Source organism: Penicillium alfredii (genome assembly GCF_028826965.1).
Source record: "Penicillium alfredii strain IBT 34128 chromosome Unknown utg000001l_segment0_segment0, whole genome shotgun sequence".
In the NCBI taxonomy this organism is placed as follows: domain Eukaryota; kingdom Fungi; phylum Ascomycota; class Eurotiomycetes; order Eurotiales; family Aspergillaceae; genus Penicillium; species Penicillium alfredii.
In genome coordinates, this window is record NW_026622698.1 from 825,457 (window position 1) to 840,873 (window position 15,417).

At 51.6% G+C, this 15,417-nt stretch overlaps 5 protein-coding genes across 5 annotated transcripts; 2 read left to right on the plus strand and 3 right to left on the minus strand.

The window, feature by feature from the left end:
• Positions 1 to 849: 849 nt before the first annotated feature.
• On the minus strand, positions 850 to 4,534 carry NUU61_000318 (cytoskeletal protein-binding protein SLA1; the record flags this gene model as incomplete). The annotated part of the gene is made up of 5 exons (XM_056650902.1): positions 850 to 875; positions 936 to 2,705; positions 2,771 to 2,801; positions 2,889 to 4,175; positions 4,235 to 4,534. The coding sequence occupies 5 exons, from the start codon at positions 4,532 to 4,534 to the stop codon at positions 850 to 852; spliced, it is 3,414 nt and encodes a 1,137-aa protein (XP_056515752.1).
• Positions 4,535 to 5,174: 640 nt separating this feature from the next.
• On the minus strand, positions 5,175 to 6,754 carry NUU61_000319 (PRKCSH domain-containing protein; the record flags this gene model as incomplete). The annotated part of the gene is made up of 2 exons (XM_056650903.1): positions 5,175 to 6,578; positions 6,635 to 6,754. The coding sequence occupies 2 exons, from the start codon at positions 6,752 to 6,754 to the stop codon at positions 5,175 to 5,177; spliced, it is 1,524 nt and encodes a 507-aa protein (XP_056515753.1).
• Positions 6,755 to 7,674: 920 nt separating this feature from the next.
• On the plus strand, positions 7,675 to 8,583 carry NUU61_000320 (pirin family protein; the record flags this gene model as incomplete). Its single annotated transcript, XM_056650904.1, has 1 exon — positions 7,675 to 8,583. One exon carries the CDS (start codon positions 7,675 to 7,677, stop codon positions 8,581 to 8,583), a length of 909 nt encoding a protein of 302 aa, XP_056515754.1.
• A 270-nt stretch (positions 8,584 to 8,853) lies between these two features.
• Positions 8,854 to 10,923, minus strand: rad7 (uncharacterized protein; the record flags this gene model as incomplete). The annotated part of the gene is made up of 5 exons (XM_056650905.1): positions 8,854 to 9,875; positions 9,933 to 10,098; positions 10,163 to 10,705; positions 10,775 to 10,802; positions 10,862 to 10,923. 5 exons carry the CDS (start codon positions 10,921 to 10,923, stop codon positions 8,854 to 8,856), a joined length of 1,821 nt encoding a protein of 606 aa, XP_056515755.1.
• A 679-nt stretch (positions 10,924 to 11,602) lies between these two features.
• NUU61_000322 (DNA repair protein RAD16) lies at positions 11,603 to 14,953 on the plus strand (the record flags this gene model as incomplete). The annotated part of the gene is made up of 10 exons (XM_056650906.1): positions 11,603 to 12,478; positions 12,537 to 12,866; positions 12,919 to 13,027; positions 13,082 to 13,156; positions 13,210 to 13,268; positions 13,337 to 13,557; positions 13,618 to 13,664; positions 13,723 to 13,849; positions 13,914 to 14,666; positions 14,722 to 14,953. 10 exons carry the CDS (start codon positions 11,603 to 11,605, stop codon positions 14,951 to 14,953), a joined length of 2,829 nt encoding a protein of 942 aa, XP_056515756.1.
• Between the last annotated feature and the right edge of the window lie 464 nt (positions 14,954 to 15,417).

Below are 15,417 nucleotides of genomic sequence, written 5' to 3' on the forward strand. Positions count from 1 at the left end.
GTTTGCTGGCAGAGAGCTGCCTCGCACACTTCCCTTTCTCCCCCCAAAGAACACATTCTTCTTTTTCGTGGCTCGGATCGGTAGACTTTGGCGTCTGGTGAATGTTTCTTGGATATGGTTGATCCCATGATGTGATGATTCTTGCCTTCATTGATTGATACCAATTTCTTTTCTATATTCTTCTCTTACTTCCATAGGAAACCCTGGAATGCGCCGGTCTATTGATACATACATACCCAAATAGACGAGCGAATATCTTTTTACTCTGTCAGATAAAAAGAAAATATATCTATATGACTGTGCTTCTCAGTTTGCATCTACATAATACCCACGATAAATACTTCTGACTTTTCATCAAGATACGTCTTGTATCACATCCCATCCAGATAATGGAGAGTAAATCATCGGATATGTCGGGAACATATCTGGGCAAGATTGACGTGGAAAAAAAGAATCACAGTAGCCGTTCTAGCAACTAAGAATAAAGGGTAATCAAGGAGTATCATGAACAGGATTATATGGGAAAAAAAGGAAACTGAATGCAGCATACAAGGCACACCATACGATGCGCTGAAAAAAACACTAGCAGACGGAGAAAAACGGTAGATCGCTAGGTGGGGAGTTTCACAAGGGAACAAGACTCGTATGGCATTTTGCGTCAATATGCGCTGAAGAGAAAAGCCATAATATGTACGCATGTTAAGAGGAAGAGCGCGGGTTTGACCAGGGAGGCAACGTAAAATCCCAGCTCCAACAAGAGTTGCTGTATACAGCAACGGGTAGACCAAACATGGCAAGGTCAAAATTATATATGCTAATCAAGTGTAAACGGGACACATGAGAAGCAGGTTAGAACCCGAATGGATTGTGAGGTGCTGTCTTGCAGGTTAATGATCTGTTCATCACATCAGGAGAAAGACTAAGAATCCACTTACTGGCTTGTGACAGATTGGCTCTGAGTCCAGTCGGCTGTGGGGCCAACTTCGGGGGAGCATCCGGTTTGACGCCAAATCTGACAGATGGAGGAGGACCCGTCTTCTGGGGTGACAAAGGAGGGGCGGTGGGCTGCTGGGGAATCGGGGGCACCGGAGGTGGAGATGTGAAGGACGCGCTGCCATTCGCACCGGTTGGCTGGGGCTGCAAAGCTGGAGGGAGCACGGAATTGATGCCGGTCTGCATCGGCTGTTGCGGTTGTGCAAATCCACCAAAACCCGTGGCCTGCGGTGCAATCCCTTGATACCCTGGCTGGTTCGGGCTGGGTTGACCATTGGCAAATTGCTGCTGCTGCTGAATACCGAATTGTGATTGAGGAGTAAACCCCGTAGGCTGAGGCATCAGGCCATTCTGGAACTGGTTTTGCCCCATGAATCCAGTCTGTTGGGGCTGCATAGTGGGCTGGAAGCGCTGCTGATTCAATTCCGCCAAACTTTGACCAGGAGGGGCCACTGGCGGACCCGCTTGCGGAACCCCGGTCAACTGAGGCTGCAAGGGAGGAGGCCCAAAAGAGCTCTGCTGTTGCGCAAAGTTCTGCGGCGCCGAGAGCGGGCGCTGCGGAGGAGGGGGAATGAGAGAGTTTTGGCCGACGTTCTGTGGAGGTAGTGGGCGCTGCCGGGCCTGCGACTGTTGCAAGCCGGTCTGCTGAGGACTAAACCCTTGTTGCTGCTGTCCTGTCTGTGCCACTTGGGCGAAGAAACTGGGCGTAGCACCTGTCTGCTGGGGCTGTTGCGCTGGCGGCGACTGCACAGCAGTTAATTGAGGTTGGAGATTAAGAGTGGGCTGGGAGGTGGGGGTCGGTTGGGCGGGTGTCGGCTGCAAAGGAGCTTGAAGCAGCGACAAATCCGCCATCGCTCCTGTGACCTGTTTTTGGACTGGAGCCTGAGTGGCCGCCGGTGATGCAGTGCTGGCCGGCGGGGTCGAGGTCGCTGGCGCGGCGGCCCCAGTAGACTGCTTGGGCTGCTTCACTTCCCATGCATCGTCATCGAACCCACGGGCAACGGGCTTCTCCGGAACCGCTGGGGCTCGGGGACTTGCAGCACGCTCCGGCGACTTGGACTCGTCCGCTTGTTCGAACGCCTTTGCATCAACCACGTCGCCCGTCTGTACCGCTGGCGCTGGCCTGCCTTTGCGGGTGTTATTGCGCAACCCACCACCAGGTCCTGCAAACAGTCCACCTTGGCCACCATCCTCGCCATTGCCGATGACTTCTTCGCCACCAAAACTCACGTTTCGAAGCTTGGACTTGGGGCCAGTGCGGCCAAGAGTAGTATCCAGATAACGCATGACTCGTAGAATATCGCCCTCCTTTAACCCGAGAGTGCGGAGAGTGTCGGGGGTAATATCAGGCAATACGGATTCGTCCATGGAGTCTTTAAGAAAGTTCTGGGCATAGCGCTCGCACTGATGTGGCCCAACTCCAGCCTTGAGGAAAAGGTCAAACCAATCATACTCGGGGCGTTGTACAGAGGCACCCGCCCGTCTGGCGTCTCGAATGCTCGAGAGTGGTTTGTCTTCATCAAGTGAAACGTTGGCGACCTTCTCGACATATTCCAAGTCCTCAACAGACATCTTTGCAATAGGAACAGCGATCTTGATACCGTTCACCTTGTGCAAGTGAATTTTGCCATCTTGAAGTCCTATGAACTGCGCTTCCACTGTGAATGCTTTGGATCGATCCGTCCACTTTCTGACCTTACTTGAGTCAGGCTCTATAGTGCGCCTTGATTAGCCACTCTGGCCGCAAGCGAGCAGAATTGAGATAGAGAGTACTTACTCGACTTGGACTTGCTGTCGCGCTTCGGGCGCTGCAAAGACAAGTGCCCCGTCAGCTCTCAGCTCCGATCACAATAAGGTAGGCCCATCACAATGGGCTGATATGGAGACATGCTTACCTCCGGGGAATCAATCGAGTCCGTTCTTTGCTTCCCCGTCGCTTCTTTTGTCAACCGCGCCTCTTCCAGCCGGTTCTTTTCCACCGACGAAAGACCAGATTCCACGCCAGTTGGCTGGCTGCTCACGAATCCCGTGATTTCCACGTAGCTGCTGGGAACCACGCCCTCTTTGCCATTTTTCATGCGTCGCACCATCCACCACTCCTCGGACTTGGTGTCGTCAATGACCACGACTTCATCGCCCACAGCCACTGTCACCTCGTCGTCACCCTGCGCCATGAAGTCGTACAGAATTTGGCCCTTCTTCTGACCAGCACCACCCTCTCCTGCAGCCAGGACTTCCCGCAGTCCCTCGGCTCGGTAGGTTCCGGCAATTTCGCCAAGGGCGGCAACAATCTCCTGGGCCGTATCTTTGGCACCTGCATGAAAATCAATACTCTTACTCGGCCGAACGAGATCGACAAAGACATGTTTCCCTTCGATGGAGTAGTGAGTGAGCTTTTCTGCACCCCACTCTTGTTGACGGTCATCACCCTCGGGAGATAAGAAGATAATCCCAGTGACGAGATTGATTCCCAATGTTGTCGGCATTTTCTTCCTCTTGCCCATCACCTCAACCATCTCATTGATGTTATAGATATGGTAGCCCGATGGCGACCGCGGCGTCAGCTCACCGGCCCGGTTGAAAGGCGGAGATTCCTTGACGCGTGTTTTATCACGGGTCACTGTCGGTGCCACCTGGGGACGCGGTGGGGGAGAAGGCTCGGGTGAGTAATGTTTCATGGGTGGGGTGGCTTGCTCCGACGGTCGTCGGCGAGGCAGGGCCGGCGGGGGGGACTCGTCGTTTCCGTCGTTCTGGTCATACGATGGTCTGGTGGGAAGCTGAGGCGGCGGTGGCTCATCCCTGGTGCTATCGGATTGCACAGTAGTGGGAGCATGCTGTTTATGGATGATGTCCGCGATTGCAGCGGCAGCAGGGTTCTGGACTGTATCGATCGGGGAGCTCGGCGGGGATACTTCATGGTCGTATTGAAGAGCCTGTGTCGGCCGCTGCGGCAGCGATGGTGCTTCGGGCTCGGCTGGCGCAGCAAGCGATGCAGTTGATCCCTCCACGGCTTCAATGTAAATCGCCGGGGCAAAGCCAAATTCCGAGTTGACGCCAACTAAAGTCCAATCAGGGTCGGAGGTGTCATAAACCGCTAGCTCTGCCTCTTCCGAAAAAGAAACCTCCTCGTCTGTTTGTCGCGTATAATCGTACAGGGCTTTGGCTAGATGTATCGGTTGCGCCTTTTCGTTTTCAGGTAACCATCAGCAACAGTTCACGCTCTACACGCTCAGACGCGTACCCGCTGTGCTGGGTGGTGCCCGAGTGGAATAATCGAGCTTGAGCAGACACAAATGGAGTCCACCCATTGATCCTGCTTCGGCGCTTCAAAGGGAATGCTTACCTCTTCAACGTAATTATTTGGGACTAAGCCCTCGGGCTCATCTTCATCTTCCCGTTCCGCCTTTTTCTTAGCCTTCCACCAGTCATCTTCGGTGCTCTTTTCTAGAATGTAGAGCAGGTCTCCCTCGCGAATCTCGAGTTCACCCTCTCCCTGCGGCTGGTAGTCGTACACAGCCGAGTAGACGCCGAGGAAGCCCATAGTCGAAACTTTCCTCGACCTTGTCGAGTATGTGGCCAAGGACGAATCGTGGCGTTACTAATAGCACTTCCTGGTAGTCGGCCGACTCTAATGGTCGTGGATTGATAGGTGAGTGTACTCGAGGGGCCGTCGGGTAATTGGTGACGCTGGCCGTTAGTGAGGACAGTCTTGGCAGAGAGGCCTTTGTGCGCGGACAAGGACAAATTTGATATAAACAAGGCGATCAGGATCGCGCACAAAGAACCGACTCAGCCAAGCGGGGTGTTTGAAGCAGAAGAGGCCAAAGGAGGAGGGGAAGGGAGAGGTGGATGGAATTGGATCAGGGAGGGTGGGAAGGTGGGCCGCTAGGAGTTGAAAGGGTCACGTTCCCTCCACACCCACGATGTAGCAGAACTATAGAACTATATACCCTCTCCTTAAATTGCAAGATTTATGGCTCAATGAGAAAAAGAAAAAGAAAATCTCAGGGCGCAGTCGCAGAATTCCTGCTTCGACCCTGCATTAAACCCAGCATAGAATGTGCCCCCAACCCCCGAGATCTGACGTCTTTGGGGAGCTACTCGGCTGTTCCTAGATACTCCATGTTTACATGCAAAGCGACAATGCCTACTACCAAATGTACGTGTTTTCTATACACCCCTTAGAGCTCATCTTTGACAAAGGTTTCCTCACTGCCCTCTTCAGAACCTGGTTCCTGGTCGGATGTGTCCGTTGAGTCGGCTGGGGCCTCCGACTTGGCTTTGGTTGTATCCTGGTCTTCGGGAGCTTTGTCGTCTTGCGGCTTCTGGGGAGTGGCATCCGCATTCTCCTCTTCTTCTTCGTCGGAATCGACAATACCCTGGAACTTGACCACCCCGTTGTTTTCCACGACCTCCAATGTCCAATCCTTGCCCTCCGCCATCTCCTCCAGTCGTTTCTTCATGTCCTCAACCTTTGCTGGGTCCAGGTCATACTTCTTGAGTATTTGCTTGGACATTCGTCGCACTTCGCCGTTCTCGCGCTTCGCAACCACCTCCACCCGCTCTTCGCCAGCCGAGGCCACCCGGCCCTTTTCGATCTGCTTGCCTTCCATCCCGACCAGATGCTGCCCCCCAACTTTGATCCCGCCGATGATTGGGGTTTCCTCTGGGCCCGCAGCTTCGTCAGCGAGTTGGTGGGTGAGGTGCCATTCTTTCACGGATTCCCACTCGGCGATTTCGTCGGGCATGAGAACCTCACGACATTCGATGTTATGCACTTCGTCCTGCTGAGGGGGCAGAAAGGCAACATCGTCGCACAAACGAGGGGTGTAGATCACCATCAGATACGAGCAGGTTGTCAGCTCCTTAATCCAACCGATATGGTCTGTCGACTGCGGATGACAATGAAACTGAACCTCCACATTGCGATCGCGACCTGTGAGGTCGCACTTGGTGCCGCCACGCAAGTGCTGCACTAGATACCGCGATCCGCCTTTTGTGTGCAGCTCCGCCATATCAGTATTGGGATTGGGAGTCTGGGGCTCTTCGTCTTGCTTCATGTTGTCGCTGGTCTCGACGGAGAACTGGCCCAAAATAAAGGAGTGTGTAGTGGGATCTTCAATCGGCGGATAGTGTGGGATTCCCCGACCCGCGGGGAGAGCATGGAACTGCTTGATCTGCTTGCGGTAGCAGAAAGAGTAGGACCACCAGCCGGAAAAGTAGTACATGCATTTGCCCTCCATCTCTCGAAGAAGCTCCAGGCCACGGTCCGTCGCCCGTGCTAGTTCCTTTTGCTCTTCCGCTTTACTGTCAGCCGAATTGCCGGCCGTTGTATTATGCTCATCCGTTGTCACGCGAGGAATTTGGCAGAGAAGTCGCCGGTCATCAAGGATCATTTCTTCGTAGGTATAAGTCGGCCCATTGTGATCATGCCCGCGAGTATTATCGGCGTGATTAGGACTCGTATAAACCTGAGGGTTATTGTTCGCGTTGCTGGATGAACTGGCTTCGGCACTGGTTTGCGACTCGAGTAATTCTTCGGCCTGTGATTCTAGAACGTATTCGTCTGGGAAAAGAACTTGGTACTATGGCCAGCCAATGGGTCAGAGTAATGTCGATAACAGTAGAGCTCCAAACGTACCTGGGGGTAGGCCAGAATATCATCATTGATACTGAATGGCTTCTTGCCAGCCCACGCGCTCGACACAGCGCATGCCAGGACAAGCAACGACGGAAGTGCCACGGTAGGTCGTCGGCCCATCTTCCCTGGTCGCAGATCTGCTGATGGCGGGATCAGAAGTCGGTGATAATGGGGGAGGATCGGATGTCAGAGTGACTAGGGTTTCCCCGCCCGGGGCGACAGTCGCGGAAGCTTGATCTCAGAGAAAATTATAGTAGAGATTTTCCATTTGAAGAGAAGAGAAGAAAGATAGATATCACAATCAAGACCGGGGCCAACGGTCCACCTGCCAGGCTGTGGATCGGAGAGTTTGGCAAGGGAAGAGCGCGCGGGAGCTGCTCCGTGGCCTTATCTGCCGATAGCGACGTGGTCCAGGGACTATAGGAATGGACGCTTTGTACTATATGAATCCACAACTCACCAGATTTTGGTTATGCAGTCCTAATTAGAATCTCCAATATTCCAATACTAATGTCAAGAGGTTAGTCAAACATTCATATTCTCATACGTATATTCTTCCCGAAGAACCGTGGATCCCCGATTCGTGAGGCACCCACAGTTACCGCATGCGGCTAGCGCTGCTGACAGGGCAGTTTGTCATGAACGCATCGGCTGACTGATGTCTTGCAAAGCATTGGAAAGTCGAGCTTCGATGACGAGGTTTATGAAGCTTGACTAACCGCTGACATGTAGTCTCTTTTTCTTCTTTCTTTTCTGCTTGCAGAATATTCTACCTTTTTCAATTATTGTCCTTGTCTCGAAGGTTCGACTTCCGGCCTGGGGTATAAATAGCCGCCATCCCATCCATGAAACTGCTTCTGCCTTTTTTAATTTGCATCATTGCAATCTTTCTTTCTTATAACCCCTGGATTCAAGATCGTTTTGTGGCATTAGTCCAGCAAGCACCAGAGATCATTTCACAGTTTTCGATCAAGACGAAAAACTCCACTCCTCCCTCTAACTCAATTTTTCCCGGTCCCTCAGTCGTCCCCGTCACTGACATGGCTGTTCCCCGCGCAATCCGACAGGCCTTTCTGGCCATTGAGCAAGCAGAGGGAGCTGGTGCACGAGTGCGCCGCTCCATCGGTACCGCCAAGCTCCGCAACTTCAGCCCGTTCCTCATGCTCGACCATTTCACCATCGGCAAGGGCGCCGGGTTCCCGGACCACCCGCACCGCGGTCAGGAGACTATCACTTACCTGCTCTCGGGTGGTGTTGACCACGAAGACTTTGCTGGCAACAAGGGGACCATCGGACCCGGCGACCTGCAGTTCATGACTGCCGGCCGTGGCATCATGCATGCAGAGATGCCGCACGAGAACCCAGACGGCAGCCCCAATGTCGGCATGCAGTTGTGGGTCGACTTGCCCCAGAAGTTGAAAATGTGCGAGCCTCGCTACCGTGACCTGCGCGCCAGCGAGATCCCCGAGGCCACTGTTGACGATGGTCGTGTCACGGTCAAGGTCATCTCCGGCCAGTCGCACGGCGTGGACTCTGTGCGCGACCTGGCCTACACCCCCGTCTGGATATTGGACGTCACCATCCGTCCCGGGGGTCGGATCACGCAAACCTTGCCGCAGGGCTGGAACAGCTTTGCCTACACCCTCTCCGGTAGCACGGTCTTCGGCTCAAATGATTCCACCCGCGTCATCAAGGAGTATCACAACGTGGTCTTCGACCAGGCTGGTGACTACGTTGAAGCCTCAGTCCCGGAAAATGCAAACTCTGAGGCCCGGTTCCTGATTGTCGCCGGCCAACCGCTCGACCAGAAGGTGGTTCAGTACGGGCCCTTTGTGTTGAACACCCAGGAGGAGGTTTATCAGGCAATGCTTGACTACCAGACAGCCTCCAATGGATTTGAGAAGTCGCGAAACTGGCAAAGTGATATTGGCAAGCGAATGGGACTCTAGTGAACACATATTCACACGAGTACTAGACTTGTTGCATAACCGCAGTTTTGGCGTTTAGATAGGACATACATGAAATTGAATGATTTATGAATATCTTTAGTTCTATCGCAGTGTGACAAGTAAATTCCAGAGGCGACTCGGCCTCTCTGCTCTTGACCACGCCAATCCGCCCATTTCGTAGAATCGCTCAAACAAAGGGAAAGAACAAAACATAAACTATGACTTTTCTTGAATGCTTTCGTTTGGGGGTCAAGGGCGTGAGATAGCCCGTCAAACAGTCTCTTGCTGAACGATTCCGTCAACGGTGACCTTCGCGCTTACCGTGCCGATAACTGCCACTCCCTTGGGCACACAGATGTCCCGAATTTTGAAGCAACCAAAGACAACCAGTCTCGCAAGTGCCGGACAGCATCGGAAAATGCACTGCGCCAAGTAGTCGTCCACAGCACCGACGAATGAGAGGTCCAGATACTGGAGTTCCGGGTATCGCTTTTGCTCCGCGAACACCTCCTCCAACGCAGCATAGGAGACATGACGGCATGATTGGATGTTCAAAGTTTTGATCTTCAAGCCCGAATGTTCCATCAAGGCAATGAACGCGTCTGATGCAAGCCCAACGGGCTCCGGGGGACCAGCGGGATTCGACATGTCCACGTCTCGGACAGCATGAATATCCACATACGTCAAGGCTTGGTTGGACCAACCCCGGAAAAGATTGGCAAGAGCCTTATCAGTATAAACCGCATTTTGTGTCAGCCGTAGTTTCGACAAATTGTGGCAGTGGTCATGGATATGCTGAAGAAGCCTGTCGTCGGCGAACTCAAATTCTTCCAAAGACAGGGATCGTAGTTTGGGACCAAGTTCAGTAATGATTTGAAGAAGTGGTTCAGTATCTGTGTCTTGCATGAGATGCAGCGACAAGTGCTCTAAAGATGTCATGGACGAAATTCCTTCGAGTGCTTTATTGCCAATTTTCCAGAGGTACTTGAGCTTCAGTCGCCGAAGCCCAGTACAATGCTTGCACATCACCTCGGCGGTTTCATCATCGAAGGCAGAATCTAAATTCCAGAGCTTCAAGCTCTGAAGCCGGGAGCCGAGTCTCATGAATAGTTCACGCCAGCAGGCATCAGTAACTAGATTTGGCGAATCCAGATGCAGGTCCGTGATGTTCATGTCGCGGTCGATCATATACTGGAAGACTGAGTCCTTCCAGGGAGTGACAAATCGCAAGTTCAATCGGGACAATGCCGGCATGGAAGCAAGGATTTTGTTATAATCATCGGTGTCAAGCCCTTGAGATCAGTCAACACAGTGTTTCAAGAGGTGGAATTTATATCAGAAAGACATACTGGCACAGTCGTAAAGATCAATTGATTGATATTGCGCCCCAAGGAAAAGATCCAAAGTCTGTGGGTTCACCGCTCGTCTTTTGGACAAAATTTGACCCAGACGGTGCAGCAACGATGGGGGCAAGTCGCCGAATTCTTCGACATCCCCGATGTGATCAGCGACTTTCTGGGAAAACCGTCAGCCACCCGAGACAAATAAAATGGGGTCAAACAAGCCCTGGAGAACATACTTTGATGCACATCTCCAACAGACTCTGTGCACCGTGTGGCGCCAATCCATCCAAAAGATTGCTTTGCTTTTGGCGTCGCCCAATTCCCGAGTTGCGCTTCTTGGCCGGGGCCTTCTTCCCCCCGTCGGTATGCTTTTTAGAGCAGTCGGCACAGAGCAAGCCTCCGTTCGGGCCGGCCTTGCTGTAGGCAGTGACTGTGAAACGCTTGCCGCAGAGCTCGCAATTTTCCAGCTGGCCGGGATTTGGGCGCTGCTTCTCATTCATGATCTCGTTGGCGATTATATCGTCGTCATCGTCGGGCTCTCCGGTACACCGAGCCTTGCGACGAGAGAATTCCTTGGATTTCTTGATTTTCTCGATGGCTTGCTGTCGCTTGCGCTTCTTAGTCTTATCTTCTGGGGATTCGGGCTCGGGCTCGGGCTCGGGCTCAGGCTCCTCATGTTCAACTAAATTCGCAGATTCTTCCTCAACAGCCTGATTCTGCGCTTGTGACACCCAACGATCATAATCATCGCGAATCTGTGCCGCCGAAATGTTGTTTGACTAGGTTTTTAAGCAACTTAGCCAGATTTCACCGACACGCCCAGCTAGAGGAGTCGAACAACTACTTACCGCGAGGAAATCAGTCAAGGCAGAGCGTCTGCGACAGACTAGTTAGCATCATAAGAAATACATCTAAGTTCCTAGGCGGAGACATACGGGCCTCGAATGTTCCTCGCCGGCCTTCTGTTCGCCCTGTTGCCGACATGAGTATCAAGCATTTTAATTGTTTTTATCTCTATTTGGATCAGACTTACATGCTGATGGATTTGAACAGACTCTCAAATGGTCGAGTAGAAAGACGACCAAGAGATGAGGATATCGAAGTCAAGTCACAGGGGGTCGTGTCAATTTCGTGTTGCACTTAACGCGAGGATCTTATCTCCCACGATAAGTGTCGCGACCGATGGCGTCGAGAGAGAGAGAGAGAGGCGGAGGGAGAGGGAGAGAGAGATGAACAAGATCATCGAGGGGAAGAGATCTCATGTGACAAAGAACTTGGAAATGGCAAGTTCACGGGGGGTTTCCGTGAGAAGAATTTTTCTGGTTCAGGCACCTTTTTGCCTCTCGATCAACTCGGATCTCGATCGGCTTTCTCACTTCTTCCCTTCGTCACTCCCCCTTTCATTGATCCTCGATCCTCGATCTTTCGCTCTTTATAAACACTCTTTTCCGCTATTCAAAATCCTCAGTGATCGAAGAACCTTCTTTAGTATGCCAGTCTGCCCCAATAGGTGCTCTCAATCAGCTAACTCGTATCTATCTAGCAATCCAAAATTCTTCCCCATTCGAACTCGTCCTGTCGCTTCCTAACACACGCATCGATTTCTGTCTCCAATCGGTACTGATTCCTGTTGATCTCGCGGCGGAGCTAAACCCTGGTGCACTTCCGCCTATAAAATGAAGAAGAAACCATCGACCACGATCCCCGATTCTGAAGATGATGCACCATTCAGTGGAACGTCATTCAAAGATTCCTCGCCCCTCCCTCAACCGGTACCCCTGCGATCGGGTGGGTCTTCTCATTCCAATTCACGGACCACTCGCGTAATCCACGATTCCGAAGATGATGGCGCCGATACACTTGATCTACCTGGTCCTATGGCAACTGGGAACCGGGTCTCGGGGAATCTTGAGGTGGTGATTCCAGTAAAGAAGAGTGAGTCTGAATCGCCGAGCGAATTCACTTCGCGAGACTCTTCGGGGAACCCATCGCTCGATGGAATTACTGGTTACAGTACTCCGGCCACCAGTGTCGGCGTCACTGCCGCTGAATCAGATTCAAAACCTCGGACTCGGACTCGCATCAACGCATCAACCCGTGCTCAGCAACTGCGCTCGAGTGCTTTGTCTCTGCAAAGCCTCCCAAGAGGGAAAAAGAGACCAGCGGCTTCTATGGAAGCCGATGAAGCGGTTCGCGAAGCCACCGATGCAGCTTTGGCCCACGCGCTTCAGATAGAGGAATATGATCGATCCTCCAAGAAACAGAAGACTACCCAAAATGCTTATTCGGAGAACCAGGAAGATTCAGGGACTTCCACGAGATCTCTACATGATTCCGACCTGACAGACTTGGATCAATCACTCTCTCCGCTGAGCCAAGAGCCCGAAGACTTGTTCCAGCCGGACTATTATCAAAAATTCTCTGAGGGTGAGGATGATGACATGAATCAAGGTGATTATGAAGACGAAATCGCTCGATCTGGGGCTGGCAATGGTAGTTCAGATGACGATGAGCCGCCCCTAAGCTGGGAGGAGCAGCGGAAAGCTCGCCGTGTAAGCCTGAAAGCCTGGGCGCATTTGTCTTGGGAATTGGGAATTAATTCTCTTCTAGGTTATGGCAGACCGGCGGAAGCTCGAGAAACATCACCCAAGTCTCCGTTCCTTGTGGGATTACCTGAAAGCGAAACCTATTCTCACCCCGAAAGCCGCCAAGCAGCCTGTGTCAATATCTCGCAACTTGAAACCTTTTCAACTGGAAGGTTTGTACTGGATGATGGAACAGGAAAAGACTTCATACAGGGGCGGCCTGCTTGGTGATGAAATGGGCATGGGAAAGACCATTCAAGCGGTCTCTTTGATCATGTCCGATTTTCCACAGCGTGCACCAACCCTAGTCATAGTACCTCCCGTGGCTCTCATGCAATGGGTCTCTGAGATAAAGGTTTGTTCCGCATTCACGTCTTGCTGAGATTCATAGCTGACTAGGTCTCGAGGACTACACCGACGGTAAACTGAAAGTCCTTGTCTTCCACAATTCTGACTCCAAGGTGAAAAACCTCACCAAGACAGATCTTGGGAAATACCATGTGATCATGATATCCTGTATGCCATGCTCGTGTGTTTTCTCAAGTGATAGAAGCTGATTGACTTCTCTAGATTCAAGCCTGGAGTCCACCTACCGCAAGCAAGAAAAGGGTTGGTCTCGTAGCGGTGGGACTGTCAAAGAAGACAGTGAGTTGTCAGATGCACCGTCCCCCACAGCATACCAACTAACATGTCTCGAGGTGCCATCCATTCCCTCCATTATCACCGGCTCATTCTGGATGAGGCGCACAGCATCAAGGTAGGTCAAAGCAGAACCACACGGCCTTCTTTCTTTGCCTATGGACCTCATGATACTAAAGTATGTAGCAACGTACTACGGGTGTGGCCAAGGCTTGCTTTGCTTTGAAGGCCAACTACAAGTGGTGTCTTTCTGGCACACCAGTGCAGAACCGGATTGGGGAATTCTTTTCCCTGTTGCGCTTTCTGCAGGTTCGTCCATTTGCATGCTATTTTTGCAAGCAATGCAAATGCGAACAACTTCAATGGACCTCCAATAAAGAGGGCCGTTGCTCTGAATGTTCACATACGTATGGCATCTCCGATCATGCTGATATCAATTGTTGAGTTGATCCTAACCATCTCCACAGGGGCTTTCACCACATCTCGATCTTCAACAAGGAAATTCTTAATCCAAGTAAGTCTATCGTTTCCGCTTGGTCCTTCCCCCTTCAGATCCCTGACCATGATTCCAGTCACCGAGGGAAGAACCCAGCAGGAACGAAAAGCGGGCCTGTCAAAGCTCAGACTAATTACTGACCGAATCATGCTTCGACGCATGAAGCAAGAGCATACATCTTCCATGGAGCTTCCGCCTAAACGGTCAGTGCGGTTCTGCGGGCTCTATGGATTCATAAAAGCCATTCAATGCTGATGGTTCTTATAGCATTACCTTGCACAATGAATTCTTCGGCGAGATTGAACATGATTTCTCTCGCAGCATCATGACCAATTCGACCCGACAGTTTGATACCTACGTCAGCCGTGGTGTCATGCTGAACAACTACGCCAACATTTTCGGACTGATTATGCAGATGCGCCAAGTTGCCAACCACCCGGACCTCATCTTGAAGAAACAAGTGCAACCGGGCTTCAACAGTTTTGTTTGCCGCGTCTGTGATGAACCTGCAGAGGATGCGATTCGATCTCGGTGCCGCCATGAGTTCTGCCGACAGTGTGCCAAAGACTACATTCAGTCTTTCGATGCCGCATCAACTGTTGACTGCCCGCAATGCCACATTGCTCTTTCGATTGATTTGGAACAACCCACCATCGAGCAGTCTGAAGACTCGGTCAAGAAGAACTCGATCATCAATCGCATTCTCATGGAAGGCTGGACCTCATCGACCAAAATTGAGACGCTGCTCTACGAGCTCTACCAGCAAAGAAGCAAGAGCCACACGCCGAAATCGATCATTTTCTCGCAATTCACTTCCATGCTCCAGCTTGTCGAATGGCGTCTGCGCCATGCGGGGTTCAATACGGTGATGCTCGATGGCTCGATGACCCCGGCGCAACGACAAAACTCCATTGATCATTTCATGAATAATGCCAACGTCGAAGTGTTTTTAGTTTCCCTCAAGGCAGGTGGTGTGGCACTTAACTTGACGGAGGCATCGCGAGTCATCATTATTGATCCGTAGGTATTGCCGCGCGTATCAACCTGGATATTCTTTACTTACACAGCGTTCCAGGTGGTGGAACCCGGCAGCCGAATGGCAAAGTGCCGACCGCAGTCACCGCATCGGCCAACAACGGCCTTGTGTGGTCACTCGGCTCTGTATCGAAGATTCGGTTGAATCTCGCATCGTTCAACTTCAGGAGAAAAAGGCCAATCTCATCCAGGGCACCATCAACAAGGACCAAGACAAAGCCTTGGAAAAGCTGACCCCCGAAGACATGCAATTTCTCTTCCGGGGTTCGTAAGACACGCCACCTGCGTCACTTCTCGGGAGCAACGATCACCCACATGGTCAAACATGACGATGGGAAGAAACAAGAAATGATAAGATGGCCCACATCATTTCCCGAACCTGAGTGCAGCCGTGTTATAACGATTTTGCGATTTGGCCTTATTGCATGTAGAATCTTACTTACCTTGGGCCCAAATCACATACAAGAGAGGTTAAACTCATCAACAAGTAGATTTGTGAGATCGTCGTGTCTTGGTTTGTATTCCTGCTGCCTAGTGGGTTTGCATAGTGTAAGGCTGAAAGCTTGGCTCACGTCCCCACCGAAGACCCTCTTTCTCGCCCCTGACCCGTTCGGCTTTCTTTCTTTCTTTTTTTTTTTTTTTTCCTTTTTTTCTTTTCTTTTCTTTCGAGTCTCTCTGGGAGCTCCATTCTTTCTTTATATATCAGACAATCAGATATTCTGATTGGTATTTCCCC